At 42.6% G+C, this 21,032-nt stretch overlaps 2 protein-coding genes across 2 annotated transcripts in view; one reads left to right on the top strand and one right to left on the bottom strand.

Moving 5' to 3' along the window:
• Positions 1–21,032, top strand: part of RSPH14 (radial spoke head 14 homolog) — a 203,431-nt gene that overhangs the window by 116,125 nt on the left and 66,274 nt on the right. The window lies entirely within an intron of this gene.
• GNAZ (G protein subunit alpha z) overlaps positions 1–21,032 on the bottom strand; it is a 153,397-nt gene that overhangs the window by 90,820 nt on the left and 41,545 nt on the right. Inside the window, exon 2 of the mRNA XM_054006811.1 lies at positions 19,453–20,732. Coding sequence (XP_053862786.1) covers positions 19,453–20,175 — 723 coding nt within the window. The 5' untranslated portion in view covers positions 20,176–20,732. The remainder of the gene's footprint in view (positions 1–19,452; positions 20,733–21,032) is intronic.

Raw genomic sequence — 21,032 nt, 5'->3', positions numbered from 1 at the left:
GCAACTCTAGGTGAATGAAACCCAAATTCAATTGGCTCTACATTAATAAAATACAGCTAGAATGACTTGACTCACCTAAAATATCTTTAGGGATTTGGATATAGCAATCCCTTACAAGGCTAAATCTCAAGGGCAAACTGACTCACAGGAGTACAGTTGCCTTATGTTTCAGAGAAACATTGTTTACATGTATGATTCAAACAGTATATTGAATTTTAAAAAGCAACTTGGAGAGATAAGACACGCAGAAACCATTCTTTATCTGTACTTTTAAAAGTCATATATACATTAACTGGTAGGCAAGAGATTCATAGACATACGAATCTAGGGCTACTATTGTAAGAAGCAGCAGTCCCTTATGAGACTAAATGACATGGTTATATCTTATCTGTTTTAGGAATTTTAGGTTCTATTGAAACTATATGAACATGAAGCGTATTGTAGGAGTGCTAGGAAGAAATACAGTAGTTATGTCAAATTTCTGTAATGTAAATAAAACCTATACAGTGGGTATTTTGCTTTGGATTAGTGTTTAGCATAGTTCTCTAGAAATATAAAGGTGTTAATTTAATTTCAGTTCTCAGTGTTGAATCGCTTTTAGAATGAGTCTATATAGATTAAGTGGCTGCACCTCATAATGATAAACATCTCAGGCTTTGACAATCTAAATGAAAATACAGTTTCTAGTGATATTTGGTTGTATAAACAAGCCATTATCAGTCTTCTATAGTAAGATGCATCACTGGAGTTATCAACTTGGTTTTGTGCAATTAAAAGGAGATAAGCTCTTCTTGCTACGTATTTAATGTGACCATATATAGTGTTCTTTTCCACTGTAACTACAGTTATTCACTGTAAAGTTCAGAGCATTTCTGGGCATTGAGAACATTCTATAGAACACAAAAAACGGGATTTTCTAGGGACTCACCTCCATGTACAGAGCACACGATTCAAAGATAAGAAGTGTAACTAAAATTGCACGCTAGAAGGCTGGGTATTTTTACAGGAATGATGCCTTCAGCAAATTCCTGGGGTTGATAGTTTTAATTGGTCATTCCAATTTGCAGCAAGATTTTCAGGATTCAATGTGATGCTTACATACTTTGAAGAAGCTATGTTCACACAATTGTCCATCTGATATATTTAGTAGTTGTCCATAGTCTTTTTTATCATAACAGCCACACATTGAATCCTTTATAAGGAAAAAATGAAAACGGGAAATCAAAACCAGAATTCTAATTAGTGTCTAGACATTATTCACATGAAACACTGAAGTTATCTGGGCTATGCTGCTCATTAAAGTTCACAACAAATGCCCTGAAATACTACATAAAAGTGAGAATATCTGAACAGTTTAAACTGCTGCTTTCCTGAGATTCCCAAGATGCCAAGTTTAATGGAAGGATGTTTCTCCTAAAGAAGTACTTGGCAATATGGACTTTTATCATTGATACCAGCAAGTACTAATAAGATTCTGCATACTGTGTACTCACAATTTCCCTTCAGTCTTGACAGCTATTACACTGGTCTGCAACAACCTTCAAATCGCCACAGAGCTGCCACTGATGTTGGTCATAGTTTATGCACCTCAAAAGTTGTTTCATGTTGTCATAGGTTTCCTTCATATGGACTGCATGACCAACTGGAATTGATGGCAAAACATTGCCATTATGCAGTAAAACAGCTTTAAGACTCGTCTTCGATGAATCAATGAACAGTCTCCACTCATCTGGATCGTGAACGATGTTGAGGGCTGCCATCACACCATCGATGTTGTTGCAGGCTACAAGATCACCTTCCATGAAGAAGAATGGAACAAGATCCTTTTGACGGTCACGGAACATGGAAACCCTATCACCACCTGCCAGGAGATTCCACTGCTGTAGTCTGGAGCCCAACAGCTCTGCCTTACTCTTGGGTAGTTCCAAATCCCTGACAAGGTCATTCAGATCACCTTGTGTTATGAGGTGTGGTTCAGAGGAGGAGGATGGGAGAAAATGTGGGTCCTGTGACATTGATGGTTCAAGACCAGAAGTTTCATCCTCTTCCTCTTCCTCATCTGACTCAAGTGAGAATGATTCTGGTGCATCAGGAACCGGCAGTCCTTCTCCGTGGGGTACTGGGCGTATAGCTGATGGAATGTTTGGATAATGCACAGTCCACTTTTTCTTCTTTGACACACCTTTCCCAGCTGGAGGCACCATGCAGAAGTAACAATTGCTGGTATGATCTGTTGGCTCTCTCCAAATCATTGGCACTGCAAAAGGCATAGATTTCCTTTTCCTGTTCAACCACTGGCGAAGATTTGTTGCACAAGTGTTGCAGCATATGTGTGGGCCCCACCTCTTGTCCTGATCTCCAATTTTGCAGCCAAAATAAAGGTGATAGGCTTTCTTAACCAGAGTGGTTATACTGCGCTTTTCTGATGCAAAAGTCACTTCACCACAAACATAGCAGAAGTTGTCTGCACTGTTCACACAAGTACGAGGCATCTCTGCTCACTTTGGCTAAACAGAAATGTGTCCCTTTGCAAAATCAAACACTGACAAATAAGAGAGCACGACACTGTATGATTTCTAGAGCTGATATAGGGCAATTTGTTCAGCAGAGTGATGTAAGCTTCGTTATGATTGCATCATCCATGACTTCTAGGAATAACATGATGCAATTCATATCATGTATGACACAATACCAGCTTCAGATTGCATCATTCATTGTTTTGCCTAAAAAGCAAGTACTGTCCAAACCCAAGTCATAGATTTATTCATAGATCCAGTCAAAGATGTATTTTAGTCATTTCTGGTTTAAATTGAGATCCCTTCCCTTTATAACTCACTTATCCTCTGCCATTCCCAAGTCAAGGGTTGTATATACTGACCCAATAGCATATCTTGAAAACTAGAGTCAATGAACAATTTTAAGCATCATTTTCAGTGACCCAGAATTAGTAAAGTTTGACTACATTTATTTCAGAAGCATTTTGGCTGTAGAGCAGTGTTATTAGTATTGTGGGAAAAGAACTGCATGTCTAAAAGGCTCTTTAATACCCTGTACTCTCAAAAGCTGAAGTATCCGAAAAAGCAAACAAGCCTCTGGTGCATATTGTTTTTAAAAAAATATTTAAAAAATTCTCTACTTAATCAATAAAAAAAATCCTGAAAGAAAACAAATGGGCTTCCTGTTCAAACTGTATCTTGTGCTGGATGGTAGAGAAGGTTTTCAGAGGTAATTGTTACTAGGAAATAGAAGGACCTTAATTTACAGCATCATGTGCCAAAACACTTTCATTCTGCACAAGACCTACTGCAGCATTATGGAAATATCCAAAACACAAGACCCAATAATACTGAGGAATGTAACTACCCAAACATCTATTGGAAATGTAATACAGCAAAACACAAATTTTCCAAGTTATTAAATGTATTGGGAACAACTTTTTGTTTCAGAAAGTGGAAGAAATAATCAGGGGACCACCACTTGAGATTTGATTCTGAGCAAATAGGAGGAATTGGTTGCCAATCTGAAGATGGAAGATAATTTGGGTGAAAATTATAGATTTCCTGATTCTAAGGAAAGGAAGCAATGACAGCAGCAGAAAAGGGACAGACTTCCAAAAAGCAGACATTAACAAACAGAGAACTGATAGGTAAGGTCCCATGGGAAGAAAATCTAAGGGATAAAGGAGTTCAAGAGAGCTGGCAATTTCTCAAGAAAGCTATATTAAAGCCACAACTGCAAACTATCCTGATGCGAAGGAAAGATAGGGAGAATAGTAAGAGGCCATTATAGCTACAATCAGGAGCTCATTAATGACTTGAATGTAAAAAAGGAATCATACAAAAAGTGAAAACATGGATGAATTGCTAAAGAGGACTACAAAAGAATAGTACAAGCACATAGGGACAAAATCAGAAAGGTTAAGGTACACAATTAGTTACACCTAGCAAGGGACATAAAGGCTATAAGAAGGGATTCTTTAAATACATTAAGTATCAGGGGGTAGCCGTGTTAGTCTGTATCTACAAAAACAACAAGGAGTCTGGTGGCACCTTAAAGACTAACAGATTTATTTGGGCATAAGCTTTTGTGAGTAAAAACCTCACTTCTTCAGATGCATAGAGTGAAAGTTACAGATCCAGGCATTATATACTGACACATGGAGAGAAGAGAGTTACTTTGCAAGTGGAGAACCCGTGTTGACAGGGCCAATTCAATCAGGGTGGATGTAGTCCACTCCCAATAATAGATGAGGTGGTGTCAATTCCAGGAGAGGAAAAGCTGCTTCTGTAATGAGCCAGCCACTCCCAGTCCCTAATCAAGCCCAGATTAATGGTGTTAAATTTGCAAATGAAGTTTAGTTCTGCTGTTTCTCTTTGAAGTCTGTTTCTGAAGTTTTTTTGTTCAATGATAGTGACTTTTAAATCTGTAATAGAATGACCAGGGAGACTGAAGTGTTCACTTACTGGCTTTTGTATGTTACCATTCCTGATGTCCGATTTGTGTCCATTTATTATTTGCGGTTTGGCCAATGTACATGGCAGAGGGGCATTGCTGGCACATATATAACATTAGTAGATGTGCAGGTGAATGAGCCCTTGATGGTGTGGCTGATGTGGCTGGGTCCTCTGATGGTGTCGCCAGAGTAGATATGGGGACAGAGTAGGCAACGAGGGTTTCCTACAGGGATTGGTTCCTGGGTTGGTGTTTCTGTGGTGTGGTGTGTAGTTGCTGATGAGTATTTGCTTCAGGTTGGGGGGTTGTCTGTAAGCGAGGACTGGCCTGCCTGCCTCCCAAGGTCTGTGAGAGTGAGGGATCATTTTCCAGGATAGGTTGTAGATCGTGGATAATGCACTGGAGAGGTTTTAGCTGGGGGCTATATGTGATGGCCAGTGGTGTTCTGTTATTGTCCTTTTTGGGCCTGTCCTGCAGTAGGTGATTTCTGGGTACCCGTCTTGCTCTGTCAATCTGTTTCCTCACTTCCCCAGGTGGATATTGTAGTTTTAAGAATGCTTGATAAAGATCTTGTAGGTGTTTGTCTCTGTCTGAGGGGTTGGAGCAAATTCGGTTGTATCTTAGGGCTTGGCTGTAGACAATGGATCGTGTGATGTGTCTTGGATGGAAGCTGGAGGCATGTAGGTACGTATAGCGGTCAGTAGGTTTCTGGTATAGGGTGGTGTTTATGTGACCATCACTTATTTGCACTGTAGTGTCCAGGAAGTGGATCTCTTGTGTGGACTGGTCCAGGCTAAGGTTGATCGTGGGGTGGAAATTGTTGAAATCCAGGTGGAATTCTTCAAGGGCCTGCTTTCCGTGGGTCCATATGATGAAGATGTCATCAATGTAGCACAAGTAGAGGAGGGGCACTAGGGAACGAGAGCTGAGGAAGCATTGTTCTAAATCCGCCATAAAAATGTTGGCATACTGTGGGGCCATGCAGGTACCCATAGCAGTGCCGCTGACTTGAAGATATAAGTTGTCCCCAAATCTGAAGTGGTTGTGGGTGAGGACAAAGTCACAAAGCTCAGCCACCAGGCGTGCTGGGGCCTCATCAGGGATGACACCTTGTAATCCATCCTCATGTGGAATATTGGTGTAAAGAGCTTCTACATCCATGGTGGCCAGGATGGTGTTTTCAGGAAGAACACCAATGCATTGTAGTTTCCTCAGGAAGTCGGTGGTGTCTCAAAGATAGCTGGGAGTGCTGGTAGCTTAGGGTCTGAGGAGAGAGTCCAAATAGCCAGATAATCCTGCTGTAAGAGTGCCAATGCCTGAGATGATGGGGCGTCCAGGGTTTCCGGGTTTATGGATCTTGGGTAGCAGATAGAATACCCCTGGTCGGACTTCTGGGGGTGTGTCCATGTAGATTTGTTCCCGTAGTGTAGCTAGGAATTTTTTGAGCAGATGGTGTAGTTTCTTTTGGTATTCCTCAGTGGGATCAGAGGATAGTGGCCTGTAGAATGTGGTCTTGGAGAGTTGCCTGGCAGCCTCCTGTTCATAATCCGACCTGTTCATTATGACTACAGCACCTCCTTTGTCAGCCCCTTTAATGATAATGTCAGAGTTGTTTCTGAGGCTGTGGATGGCATTGCGTTCTGTACGGCTGAGGTTATGGGACAAGTGATGTTGTTTGTCCACAATTTCAGCCTGTGCATGTCTGCGGAAGCACTCTATGTAGAGGTCCAGTCTGTCATTTCGACCGCCAGGAGGAGTCCACGCAGAGTTCTTCTTCTTGTAGTGTTGGTAGGAGTGTTCCTATGGGTAAGTGCACTGTTCAGTGGTACGTTGAAAATATTCCTTGAGTTGGAGACAACGAAAGTAGGCTTCCAGATCACCGCAGAACTGTATCGTATTCATGGGGATGGTGGGACAGAAAGAGAGTCCCCGAGATAGGACAGACTCTTCTGCTGGGCTAAGTGTGTGGTTGGAAAGATTGACAATGTTGTTAGATGAGTTGAGGGTACCACTGTTGTAGCCCCCTGTGGCAGGTAGGAGTTTAGATAGCTTACGGTCCTTTTTCCTCTATAGAGAAGTGAAGTGTGCATTGTAAATGGCTTGTCTCATTTTTGTAAAGTCCAGCCACGTGGAAGTTTGTGTGAAAGGTATGAGAATTGTATGAGAATCTCCAGTTTTGAGAGCTCATTCTTGATCTTCTCCTGTTTGCTGTACAGGATGCTGATCAGGTGGTTCCTCAGTTTCTTTGAGAGTGTGTGGCACAGTCTCTCACCATAGTCAGTGTAGTATGTTGATTGCAATGGATTTTTTACCTTCAGTCCATTTGGTATGATGTCCATCTGTTCGCATTTGGAGACGGAGTGTGTCACCTCAGGATGGGATGTAGAATAAAGTTTCTAGACCATAAATGACTGCTTCTTGGAGCACCTAGTCCTGGAACCCATAAGGGGTGAGGCAATTCTTGATTTAGTCCTAAGTGGCGGACAGGATCTGGTCCAAGAGGTGAATATAGCTGAACAACTCACTAATAGCGACCACAATGTAATTAAAATTTAACATCCTTGTATGGAGGAAAATACTAAAGAAACCTATCACCCTAGGATTTAACTTCAAAAAGGGGAACTACACAAAAATGAGATACATTTAACTAGCTAAGTTAAAAGGAACAGCCACAAGAGTGAAATGCCTGCAAGCTAAATGGAAACTTCTTAAAAACACTATAATAGAGTCTCAAACTCTGTGTATATACTTTTTATTTTTTATTTTTTTTTAAATTTGGGGATAAGAGGACTAAAAAAAGCCACAATAGCTAAGCAGAATGAAAGGCAGTTAGAGACAAAAAGACATCCTTTAAAAACTGGAAGTCAAATCCTACTAAGGAAAATAGAAAGGAGCATAAACTCTGGCAAGTCAAGTGTAAAAGTATAATTAGGCAGGCCAAAAAAGAATTTTACTTCACTATAGGGCATATGAAAAAGAAGTAAATATCCTATAAAATACTAGGGGATTGGCTTGATCAATTTGTGTTAGAACAAGAAAGGGATAATTCAGACACTGATAGAAGAGGTATTTACAAAGAGTTGGTCTCTCTTTGCAAAGAGCATGGGATCTTGATTGATATTTAGGGGAGAAATTTGTTTTTTAATATGATAATCTGGGATTGCTGTAGGCGCAGAGAGACATGTGTAATGGTGAAGATAGAATGGAAAGTTCCAAAGGAAGCTGAACACACAACTACTAGAAATTAAATTACTAGACTGCTCTAGACTTTTGCTGGATCTCAAATGGGTTTTAAGCTTGATGGGTCTGAGTTTCTGGATGGCACTAGCTCCAGATGTGTATCTCCATATTGTAAAAGTGCAGCAGCTGGATCCTCACTAGCTGACTCCACCTCAATTAACGTCACTTCAGATGTAGTCAAGTGTCTTGAAGCCTAACACATAGGAGAATTTTAAACAGAAGGTCAAATGACGAGCCCCTTATTTGGTTCCTACCCAGGTCTTATTCAGCCAAATCCCTCACTGAAGTCTATAGATATCTGAATTCTTCACTGAAATCTATATATGCCTGTATAAATCCCTCAGAATTTGACATTTAGTAAAGATAGAGCTGAAGATGGGCCAGTTTTGGACTTTGGGCCTATTTCTTAGTTTCACCTCTACTTTCTGATTCATTCTGGTTACTCCTGAATTACTTCAGTGTGAAATAAGGATTAGAGCTTTGATTTACAAATGGTAAAACTTTCATGGAAGTTAGTGGTTAAAAGGAGGTGAAGATAAAATGGGGGATAAAATTATTTTACACCTTCTAGTTTGTTGCTTTTCTAACTTCATCCTTTTGAAGTGCCAGTACCAACACTTCTGCATTCCTTGTGTAACTTACACTCCTTTTTCACATCCACTGAATTCCTCATTGATGCAAGTTACTCTAAAGCCTGGTCTACACTACGAGTTTAGGTCGAATTTAGCTGCATTAAATCGAATTAAGCCTGGACACGTCCACACGACGAAGCCCTTTTTTCTGACTTAAAGGGCCCTTTAAACCGGTTTCTTTACTCCACCTCCGACGAGGGGATTAGCGCTGAAATCGGCCTTTCCGGGTCAGATTTGGGGTAGTGTGGATGGAATTTGACGTTATTGGCCTCCAAGAGCTATCCCACAGTGCTTCATTGTGACCGCTCTGGACAGCACTCTCAACTCAGATGCACTGACCAGGTAAACAGGAAAAGCCCCGCGAACTTTTGAATTTCATTTCCTGTTTGCCCAGCACGGAGAGCATAGGTGACCACACAGAGCTCATCAGCACAGGTAACCATGGAGGAGTCCCAGGATCGCAAAAGAGCTCCAGCATGGACAAACGGGAGGTACGGGGTCTGCTCGCCATATGGGGAGACAAATGAGTGCTAGCTGAACTCCGTAGCAGTAAACGAAATGGCAAAATATTAGAAAAGGTCTCAAAGGCCATGAAGGACAGAGGCCATAACAGGGACGCACAGCAGTGCCGCATGAAAATTAAGGAGCTAAGGCAAGCCTACCACAAAGCCAGAGAGGCAAACGGAAGGTCCAGGGCAGAGCCGCAAACATGCCGCTTCTACACGGAGCTGCATGCCATTCTAGGGGGTGCAGCCACCACTACCCCAACCGTGTGCTATGACTCCATCAATGGAGAAGCACGCAACAGGGAAGTGGGTTTGGGGTACGAGGAAGATGATGATGAAGACAATGAAGATAGCTCACAGCAAGGAAGCGGAGAAACCAGTTTCCCCAACAGCCAGGATATGTTTATCACCCTGGACCTGGAACCAGTAATCCCCGAACTCACCCAAGGCATGCTCCCAGACCCTGAGGGCGCACAAGGGACCTCTGGTGAGTGTACCTTTGTAAATATTACACCTGGTTTAAAAGCAAGCGTGTTTAATGATTAATTTGCCCTGGCAAACGCGGCCAGTACAGCTATTGGAAAAGTCTGTTACCGTGTATGGGGATGGAGCGGAAGTCCTCCAGGGATATCTCCAGAAAGCTCTCCTTGATGTACTCCCAAAGCCTTTGCAAAAGGTTTCTGGGGAGGGCTGCCTTATTCCGTCCGCCATGGTAGGACACTTTACCACGCCAGGCGAGTAGAACGTAGTCTGGAATCATTGCATAACAAAGTATGGCAGCGTATGGTCCCGGTGTTTGCTGGCATGCAGACAACATCTATTCCTCATCTCTCTTTGTTATCCTCAGGAGAGTGATATCATTCACGGTCAACTGGTTGAAATGGGGTGATTTTATTAAGGGGACATTCAGAGGTGCCCGTTCCTGCTCAGCTGAACAGAAATATTCCCCGCTGTTAGCCACGCGTTGGGGGGAGGGGTGAAGTGATCATCCCAGAGAATTGGGTGTGTGAGGGAAAGGGGGGTTAGTTGGGTTTGTGCTGCATGTTAACCCGGAAACCGCAGCCCCTCCTTTTACATTGCAAACCCATTTTAAATAACCAACCCAACGGGTGCTTGGTATGGGAAATGAGGGTGCTGCTGTTTGAAACCATTCCCACATGTTATGAAGGTTAAAAAAGTCAAAAGACTGTGGCTTACCATGGCTGCCTGCAAGCCGAATTCTGTTGCCTGGCACTGCATGAGTGATCTATCACACCAAACCGGCAGGCCCTCAATATAAGAGGAAAAATGCGACCTTGTAATGAAAGCACATGTGCTCTGTAATGTGAACAGCAAAATTTAACGTGAAAGAGCGTACCCATTGTTCTCTAAAATGTGTCTTTTTTAACCGCCTCTCCCTTCTTCTCCACCAGCTGCAAATGTTTCTCCTTCGCAGAGGCTAGTGAAGATTAGAAGGAGAAAACGGCGATCTCGGGATATGTTCTCGGAGCTCCAGATGTCCTCCCACACTGACAGAGCACAGCAGAATGCGTGGAAGCAGTCAATGTCAGAGTGCAGAAAAGCACAATATGAATGAGAGGAGAGGTGGCGGGCTGAATCACGGGCTGAAGAGAGCAAGTGGCGGGCTGAAGAGGATAGGTGGCATCAGATTGCTGACAGAAGGCAAGAGTCGATGCTCCGGCTGCTGGAGCATCAAACTGATATGCTCCAGCGTATGGTTGAGCTGCAGGAAAGGCAGCAGGAGCAGAGACTGCCGCAACAGCCCCTGTGTAACCAATAGCCCTCCTCCCCAAGTTCCATAGCCTCCTCACCCAGACGCCCAAGAACGTGGTGGGGGGGCCTCCGGCCACCCAGACACTCCACCCCAGATGATTGCCCAAGCATCAGAAGGCTGGCCTTCAATAAGAGTTAAAGTTTTGAAGTTTTAAACTGCAATGTGTTCTTGTCCTTCACTCCTCCCCCACCCCTCCCGGGCTACCTTGGCAGTTATCCCCCTAGTTGTGTGATGAATTAATAAAGAATGCATGAATGTGAAGTAACAATGACTTTATAGCCTCTGCAAGCTGTGCTCGAAGGGGGGAGGGGAGGGTGGTTAGCTTACAGGGAAGTAGAGTGAACTTGGGGGAGGGGAGAGGGTTCATCAATCAGAAACAAACAGAAGTTTCACACCGTAGCCTGGCCAGTCACAAAACTGGTTTTCAAAGCTTCTCTGATGTGCACCGCGCCCTGCTGTACTCTTCTAACCGTCCTGGTCTCTGGCTGTGCATAATCAGTGGCCAGGCGATTTGCCACAACCTCCCACCCTGCCATAAATGTCTCCCCCTTACTCTCACAGATATTGTGGAGCGCACAGCAAGCAGCAATAACAATTGGAATATTGGTTTCGCTGAGGTCTATCCGAGTCAGTAAACTGCACCAGCGTGCTTTTAAACTTCCAAATGCACATTCTACCACCATTCTGCACTTGCTCAGCCTATAGTTGAACAGATCCTAACTACTGTCCAGGCTGCCTGTGTACGGCTTCATGAGCCATGGCATTTAGGGGTAGGCTGGGTCCCCAAGGATAACTATAGGCATTTCAACATCTCCAACGGTTATTTTCTGGTCCAGGAAGAAAGTCCCTTCCTCCAGCTTTTGAAACAGACCAGAATTCCTGAAGACATGAGCATCATGTACCTTTCCCGGCCATCCCACATTGATGTTAGTGAAACGTCCCTTGTGATCCACCAGGGCTTGCAGCAGCATTGAAAAGTACCTTTTTCGGTTTATGTACTCGGTGGCTTGGTGCTCCGGTGACAAGATAGGGATATGGGTTCCGTCTATTGCCCCACCACAGTTAGGGAATCCCATTGCAGCAAAGCCATCCATTATGACCTGCACATTTCCCAGAGTCACTACCCTTGATATCAGCAGGTCTTTGATTGCGTTGGCTACTTGGATCACAGCAGCCCCCACAGTAAATTTGCCCACTCCAAATTGATTCCCAACTGACCGGTAGCTGTCTGGCGTTGCAAGTTTCCACAGAGCTATCGCCACTCGCTTCTCAACTGTGAGGGCTGCTCTCATCCTGGTATTCTGGCACTTCAGGGCAGGGGAAAGCAAGTCACAAAGTTCCATGAAAGTGCTCTTATGCATGCGAAAGTTTCGCAGCCACTGGGAATCGTCCCGCACCTGCAACACGATATGGTCCCACCAGTCTGTGCTTGTTTCCCGGGCCCAGAATTGGTGTTCCACAGTATGAACCTGCCCCAGTAACACCATGATTTGCACATTACTTTGGGAGAGGTCTATGTCCATGTCAATTTCTTCATCACTCTCGTCGCCGCGCTGCAATCACCTCCTCGCCTGGTTTTGCTTTGGCATGTTCTGGCTCTGCATATTCTCCAGGACAACGCGGGTGGTGTTCATAGTGCTCATAATTGCCGCGGTGATCTAGCGGGCTCCATGAGCCCAGTGCTATGCCATCTGGGCTGAAAAAAAGGCGCGAAACTAGTGTCTGACGGAGGGAGGGAGGGGCAACTGACGACATGGCATACAGGTACAGGGAATTAAAATCAACGAAGATGGCTGTGCATCAGGGAGAAACACAAACAACTGTCACACAGAATGGCCCCCCCAAAGATTGAACTCAAAACCCTGGGTTTAGTAGGCCATTGATTTCACGGAGGGAGGGGGAAGCAAATGAATACAGAACAAATCTGGTCCATATATCTTTTACATCTTAGGCTGGCAGCAGATGGTGCAGCATGACTGATAGCCATCGGCATCTTCTGGGTGCTTGGCAGGAGATGCTGCATAACGATTGCTAGCCATCATCGTCAAGACGGTGCAATAGGACTGCTGGCAGGACTGAGTCTCCAGGAGACAAAACATGTCTGCCCAGGCACCTCTGACCGAACTCACTGAGGAGTTCGATGACGACGGATACCAGTCGTAATACAGCATCTGCTGCCAAAAGGCAAGGAGCTGCTGCTGTCTAGCAATGCAGTCCCACGTCTGCCAGCACCCAGATGACATATGGTGATGCTGAGCTGAGCTGAACGGGCTCCATGCTTGCCGTGGTATGTAGTCTGCACAGGTAACCCAGGAAAAAAGGTGCGAAACTATTGTCTGCCGTTGCTCTCACGGTGGGGGCCGGGGGGGGGGGGGGGGGAGGCGACTGACCACATGTACCCAGAATCCCACGCGACACTGTTTTTGCCTCATCGGGCATTGGGATCTCAACCCAGACTTCCAATGGGTGGCAGAGACTGCAGGAACTGTGGGATAGCTACCCACAGTGCAACGCTCCAGAAGTCGACGCTGGCCTCGGTACTGTGGACGCGGTCCGCCGACTTAATGCACTTAGAGCATTTTATGTGGGGATACACACAATCGACTGTATAAAAATGATTTCTATAAAACCGGCTTCTATAAATTCGACCTAATTTCGTAGTGTAGACATACCCTCATTTACTTACATTCAGTTTTCTAACCAACTTTCATCTGGCATTTAATGTAAACCATTGCTAGTTTAACTGCAGAATCTGGCCTGATGTGTTCATCAGGAATTCTTCACATCCCAGCTTCTCCTCCTGCATCATCCTGTAGTGAAGTCAAAAAGCATGTGTTTATGACATTACAAGTTGGTGGCATAAAAGTTATTGTGATGTAACAAATTCAGCATGAGGGCTTCAGGATCAGGAAGGAAGAGAAGATTGGCAGGGAGAAAGGATTCCCGTATGTCAACACAACAAACTTTGGTGTTAGCAAATAGCGTAGGAAGAAGTATGAAGATGTCTGATGGATAAGTGGTTTTATATTTTTAGTCTGGTATATTTGGTAACTTTTTTGCAGCATCAAAGTTCCTTGAAGATTCCTGTCCAAAAGGACACAAGAGAATTACAGTATTGGTCGGTGAAATTTGCTGTTAGTGTGCTTGCAACAACAGCATCTCTGCAAATCAAGGCTTGAGAAGGCTCAGCAATCTGAATAGATATTAGCAACGCAATGCCATAAACATTTCTCTTGAAGAGAATGGTTAAATGCTATGGTTTCACTAAACAATGACTATATGGGATTGTTAAGGATGGGAGAAGTAGATCATAACCAGCAGACAACTGAAACTCCATAATCTAATGATGTTTAAAATATCAATCTTTCATGTTAATTTTCACAGACATTTTTAAACAGATCTTCAGAGTTGAGTTATTTTAAGATAATTCCATGCCAGGGAGGGCAGTGCATGAAATTTCTCCCTCAGAAAACGCAACATTAGAATGCTCTATAGACTTGCTGTATTTCATTGCTGAAAACTGCAGGGACCATCTTAAAGTAAGCATTGTATATGTACTAATAAATGTACTGGAGACAGGGCCAGCTCCAGGCACCAGCTTGGCAAGCTGGTGCTTGGAGCGGCCATTCCGGACAGGGGCAGCAGGTCCAGCTATTCGGCGGATGGTCCCTCACTCCCGCTAGGAGCGAAGGACCTTCCGCCGAATTGCCGCCGCAGATCGCGATCGCGGCTTTTTTTTTTTTTTTTAAATGGCTGCTTGGGGCGGCCAAAACCCTGGAGCTGGCCCTGACTGGAGATAGGGAACCTATTTTATATTTTGGGCACCTAACCTGGGTATCCAAATATTTAATGTGAGTTTTTTAAGGTTCCTTAGGTTGAACATTGAATCTTAAATATTTAATAAATGAATGAAAAAGAAAAACCTGTCCACAGACAGGAATAAACCAACAATGTTCATGGAAAAAAAGAATGGAAGCTAACTCTAAAAACAGATGTCCAGCTTTCACTGCCTGTGAACCACCCTGAATCAATTTGGACATGCTATCCAATGAAGGTTTTGCCTCTTGCAAACAGTTGTCAGAACTGATGCTGATATCAGCTCGTTTCCCCCCTTAGAATTACTGTTTCTCCGTGCTAGTATAGCACCACACACAGACATGATTGTTCCGGCCAGTGTATAAATGATGGATCAACTATGATATACCTAAATCTATCTGCCTAGCTGTTTGAGTTGTCATTAAAATTGAACATCAATGTATAAATATGCTGGTATACAACTTATAACAAAATATTGTTTAATTGTGATCTAAAAGGTATCGTGTATTTTCTCCATCTTTACATATCAAGTGCGTTATTTTATAAATTCAATTGCCTCTATAGGCCAACAGCATCTCTCCAGTCAGGCTGTTTCTATGGACACCAGGGTGGGCTCTACTTCCTACTACACTTACTCGTTGCCAAGAAAACCAAATTCCTCTAACACTTCCCAATGGGAATCACATAATGAAGGTCGGGAAGGTGGACAGCCACAAAAATACTTGGGAAGTATTACTAGCCCAGAAACCACATGACAGTAGCAAAATAGAATGATAGTGAACAGAGAAAGATGACTTGCCATTCTGCTACTAAAGAGACATGGTGTAAAAGGATTTGGGTCCACAGTTGCTACCACTTATCACTGGGATTACTGTACATTCAATAGCTGCCTACATTTGAGTTTTTCCACACACCGGAAGTGCCATGGCAATCTGGAGAAAATCTGCAATACAAATTTAAATGTAAATATGGGAATTTCACATTACAGCAAAAATTATCACAAGATCCCTCCTGATTTTTAATAGCATGAATAAACCTGGCAAATCATTTGGAATTGTGGCAATGTAGACATCTTGGGGTGAAAGGAACTGAGATCAGCTGGTTCCATTTTCACAAGAGTTTGTGTTGGTCTTATTTGAGATGGAGTCATAGGAAGATATCATCTACTGGTTAGCCACTTTGGATTATGACTGCATTTCTAATAGCATAATTTGGGGAGTTCAGTGAGAGGACATTACCTGGAGGCTTTTCACCAGCAGGTTTTTTCTTCCTAGCCAAAGTCCTTTTCTAGAAAAGATTTTGTTTCACAGGTTGAAACCAAAGGAAGTTTTTCTTCAGAACTAGTCAGAAAAGTTGGGGATGTGGAAATTTACATAAAACAATTAAATCTCCTAAAGGGCTTGCTATTTGTATTTGGCTATTTCTCCATTTATTTGAGAATCTGAATAAAATGCAGGAAATAAATGCCTTTATTTCTGGTGCAATATTTGTGTGAGTTTTGCAGTCAGATCCTGTTTTTGTGTTACAGATTATTGTTGTGGTCAAAAACACTTCTGCACAAAATGGTCTCAAGTCTTGGAATTACATAATTTTCTTTTATTCAATTAATTTTGCCAATTTCTGTCTATAAATTATCAATAAACTGATAGCAATTTTCTCAAATTTATTGTTCAAAAATAATTCTCTAAATAATGTCTTAGTCTGTAGAATGTCAGCTGGTAGCTCATTTTGAGTATTTAATGTTCAGTTTATGGGAATATTCTGGAATACTAGTTCAAATTTCAGTTTAAGTGCACATTCCTACCAGTAAATTTATTTTCTTGAGAATCATGAAAAGTGAGCACAAAAGAGGTTTAAATAGTCAAAGCAATCTTTTTAAAACAGTAAATGAAAGTTTGTAGGAAATATTTTGCAGTCTGTACTCAGACCTAAGTGTCACGGCACCTAGGCAGCTTTGCTGTACTTCTGCAACTTTTGCTTTAAACTACATTTAATGGGAGGAACATCTTCAAGAAGATGGATTAAGCAAAACAAACAAACCAAAACCACATACCTCAGAGAAAAGTGTTAAAGTATTAACACTAAGAAGAGATTTTAGCAGTTTCTTTAATGTACCAATAATTATAATAGGTTTCACATCATATTTAACCCACCTCCTTACCTGTTACATGAGGAATAGAGGGAGTGGATTTACAGCCCTATAATCTAACACTTAGACCACACCCAGAAGGAAAGCAATGTTATCCTTCTGCCAGACCTTCCATTAGAATCTTGTTTGCTTAGTAGAGTGGCTTTCCACCAAAAAATTAAAATAAGGTTCTTGGAAAGTGCTGCTGCACAAGTCTTGTTTGTTTTTTGTTTAAATAAAATGGCTGGCTGGAGTGGCACCCGATAAATAACTGAAATAGATTAGAGAGACAAGTCTTAAACAGTTTGAAGTACTGTCATCAACTTGCCTTCATTCAGTGACCTAATGAATATGCTGTGCTACATGCAGCATACACACTTTTCAAGAAGCTGTTACAGATTTTTAAAAACCTTGCTGCAGTTATTCCAGGAATTCCCAACCATAGAGGTCTTGACTATGTGTCATGCATCATTAAGCATGATAGCCCTTGACTGCCACAAATCTTAGCACAATACCTGACTGATCAATGCTGAGAACAATTGGGCCCAGTGCAAAGCGGTGAGGTAGGGAAGGTCTGAGGGGTTCCACTCTACAGGCAAGTGGTGTGGAGCTCTTTAGGGAAGTGGGAAGCACATGAAAAGTAGTTCCACACCCTGCAAGAAATCCTATCTGGCGCCTAACACTTCCACTTCACCTCACAGAGCCCATGAAAGCTATCCTCTTCCCCCCATAAATTTAGAAGGAAAGGCATCTTCCACCAGAAGAATACATTGTCTGCCCAGGCTTAAAGATCTATTTCTGAGTTAGTAGTCAGAGTAGACCACAGGATTCATTCATTCACTGAGGATGTTATGTATTTAAGGAGAAATTTAGCTCTCTGACCTTTCTGGGATGTTAAGGAGACACTTCCTCTTTCAGTTTTATTTCCCAGCACCTGGCTGATATATATCACAGCCATGGGACGGAATCCTAGACTCCAGCCATGGGAAGGGGATGGGTTTAGTAGGTGCTACTTGCCACTTCATTGTGGTGTCCCAGGCACCCAGAGTTCATATAGGCATCCGGAAAGCCCAGCAACATCACACAGCTGTTAGTAGCTTCACATCATGAATTCACGTAGGGCCTGGATTTGATCCCATTTATGTATGTATGAGTAGATACATAGAATGCACATTATCATGAATTCTAACCAGGATATTCTCTAGCAAAGCCAGATATAACAAGCATACTACATACAGAAGAAAAAAATAAAATGACTGAACTAGCTATGACAATTAATGCAGTTAGTGGAGTATTTCCATAAGGAGCAGATTCCGTAACAGTCTGCCCAAACCATTAGCGTGGTAGAAAGGATTTCTTAAGTGACTTACTGTAATACAAGCACTGAGAATGTACATAACCATCGCAATTAGATTCTAAATATTGTATACAAAACACATTCTTGGGATCCCCTTTCACTGAAGTACTGTTTCTATTGTGAAAGAACAATGCAGGCAGCATTCTGGGGTGCTCCAGAGGCTGCCTTGCCACAGAAAATTTCCACCAAGGTGAAACAACTGAAGATGTCTGAGGGAGATGATAGGAAGTGGGTGCACCTTTGGGTAAACAGTAAATTAGTCCAACGAAGTGGGTATTCACCCACGAAAGCTTATGCTCCAATACATCTGTTAGTCTAGAAGGTGGCACAGGACTCTGTTGCTTTTTACAGATCCAGACTAACACGGCTACCCCTCTGATAGTAAATTAGTTGTCTCCAGACACTGATTTTCTGGGGTTGATTTTAGTTCCTCCTGATGGTCAGTTGTTTTTAAACTGGAATATGGGCAAGTAGGGAGCTGTAGGAATTGTAACATATTTCTACTAACACATCTGATTGTTTCTTAAGCATCATGTCCATTTATGGGGTTACAATAGAAAAAAATATGTAAAAAATCCAAATAGTACCTAAAAAGGTCAAGTTAAGCAGTCTGAAAACAATAGCAAACACATACATACACACACACATATACATATACAACTATTTCCATAGTTACAGTATCTGTGTGCTAAGCAAACCGAAGATTAGTATTAGTAATACAAGGAGAATTCAGGACGAATAGTTATTTATTGGACAATAAGTAGACTGGGTGCATAACAAAAGTAGCCATAAAGCAGACTTCTAATGACAATTTCCATGCGACTTAAAGGGACACTCACTGTCAACTTGATTGTTTGGAAACTGACTAATTTTAAAATATCCCAGTTTCTGATAGCACACCTTAAAATTATATCTTTTTATAAAACATTTCTTTTAAATGTTTTAAAGGCTTTTTCTGCTCACACTGATCTTTATAAGCAAGAATAAAACTGAGGCTACAGGGGAAATCAAAACTGACTATACACAAAATGCTGTCAAATGCATAAAATAGACTGAAATGGAGAAATTTCTTTTGCTAACCTTTCAATTATAGTATTTTAAGTGTTATTTGTCACTGTAGTAGGTACAGTATTTCCCAACTGAAATGTGATTTTCTAGTTGACTGTCCCCCTTTATAAAAGGAAGCCATAACTGCCCAAAGACCTCTCCCAGATTTTTACTGACTTTTGGAGTAATGCTTAGCCCAATGGGTCCGAAGCTTCTGCCTCAGACAAACTCATTTTGCACTATTGTGCCACATAAGGAAGTCCTATTGTCTTCTATTGATAGCACTGAAGAAACAAAGACAATGGAGAAAGGCTACATGCTGCTAGGAAACATAGTTGCCACCTTGTGAGTGCAGAAAAAATACTACTAGATTCCATGGATGCTCTTTTGGGCAGGTCTTTTTGTTACCTGTGGAGGACAAATGGGGCTTGGGCCTCTAGACACTACTGAACTGCAAATAATAATAAGCCAAAACATAGAAGAAACCCAGAAGTACTCACCGTCTGGTTATCCTCATACAGTTTCAAGTCATATCCACTCAGCTCCACGCAAAAAATTATTGCTGTAACCCCTTCAAAGCAGTGGATCCATTTTTTGCGCTCAGACCTCTGTCCACCCACATCCACCATTTTGAAAGTTAGCTCTTTGAAGGTAAATTTATTTTCCACAATCCCTGTGGTCATGTCCCGAGAACGCAGAATATCTTCCACTGTAGGGATGTAGTCCAGTGCCGCAATCCTTTCTAGGTCATTCAAATAGTATGCAGCATTATCCTCTAGGTGGTATTCATTGGATCGGCAGAAGCACTCCTGCACACCGGGGTCTGCCCAGAGCCGCTTCATGACTCCCAGAAGCTCAGGAGTAATCTCACCTTTGCTTTCAGCTGGGCCAGTCAGGGCAAAAAGCTGCACAGCATCATAGGCCCTGTCAGGATTGTGGAACTCTATCTTAAGGGTGGCTAGAGCACGAATGATGCGTGTGAGGGAGTCAATGGCATTATAGATAATCAGAGGTTTGTATTCCTTGCAAGCCTCCAAGTTAAAGCCACCACTGTGAATGATTTTCATTTGCTTGACAATAGTACTCTTGCCAGAGTTGCTTGTACCTAGGAGTAGGAGCTTGATCTCACGTCGTTGTCGCTGACTCTCAGAGCGCAGGTGGCGGTCAATCCTCCGGGACCGCCGCGCTGCCTCTTTCTCCTCAGAGCTTTGCCTACATCCCATGGTATAGCAGACAGTAACAGAAGAGGAGAACTGGAGATTCACTCTCTCTCTCCGTCTCTGAGCAAGAGCTGCAATATCTTTCAATTCTCGTGCCAGGTGCACCCTGTGGGAAAAAAATCACTATCCAATACCTGATGGGCCAATAGGCCTGTACCAACTAGTTCAGTCCCAGCAGGGGTGCAAACAAATGTAGAAATGCAACCACAGACAGACAGTCTCCTCAGTAGATCTCATGGCACTCCCCTTTCCTGTGAATAAACAGTAGCACATTCCTGTTAATGAAAGGACACTTCCCTATTCCATAGTGTGGCTGGATCAGTCAAATATTCTTTTCTCTTCTGCATAATTATTTTGCTCTCTTCTATCCAAAGGTAAGGAGCTGCACCTTCATATGCTCCGCTTTAGCCCCAGTTGTCTTTTAATTGTCTTTTCTGGTTGCTGTGGTGATGCTGCTAGTTACAGCTGAAGGTCTGGTACGGTTTTGTTGTGTTTGTTTTGTTTCTCCCCCCACTTCTTTAGGCTGATCCAGTTCAGATCTGTGAATCTGGGCTCTCCACCTGTCAAACAGTGAGAGAAAAGAAATTAATACAATTGGGAGACTTTGTTTCCCTTCTGCAGAACATTCACTTTTTCTCTGTTTCTGACACTTCTGAACATTGTATTACCCCAAATACAATCCCGATGGAAAATGTGTAAAGAAAAGCAATAAAAATCTTCTAAATACTGCAGAAATTTAGGGACAGCTTGAGTCTGCAGACTTTAGAAAATGTGTACCCAGAGCAATAGTAAATCAAATCCCCTTTTCTCTCCAGCCTTCTGTGTTTTTATTACCCAAATCCACGTGAAAACAAACAGTG

Source organism: Malaclemys terrapin, chromosome 16 (genome assembly GCF_027887155.1).
Source record: "Malaclemys terrapin pileata isolate rMalTer1 chromosome 16, rMalTer1.hap1, whole genome shotgun sequence".
NCBI classification, from domain to species: domain Eukaryota; kingdom Metazoa; phylum Chordata; order Testudines; family Emydidae; genus Malaclemys; species Malaclemys terrapin.
The sequence above is the reverse complement of the archived record's forward strand: the minus strand, read 5'-3'. Positions and strand labels throughout refer to the sequence as shown.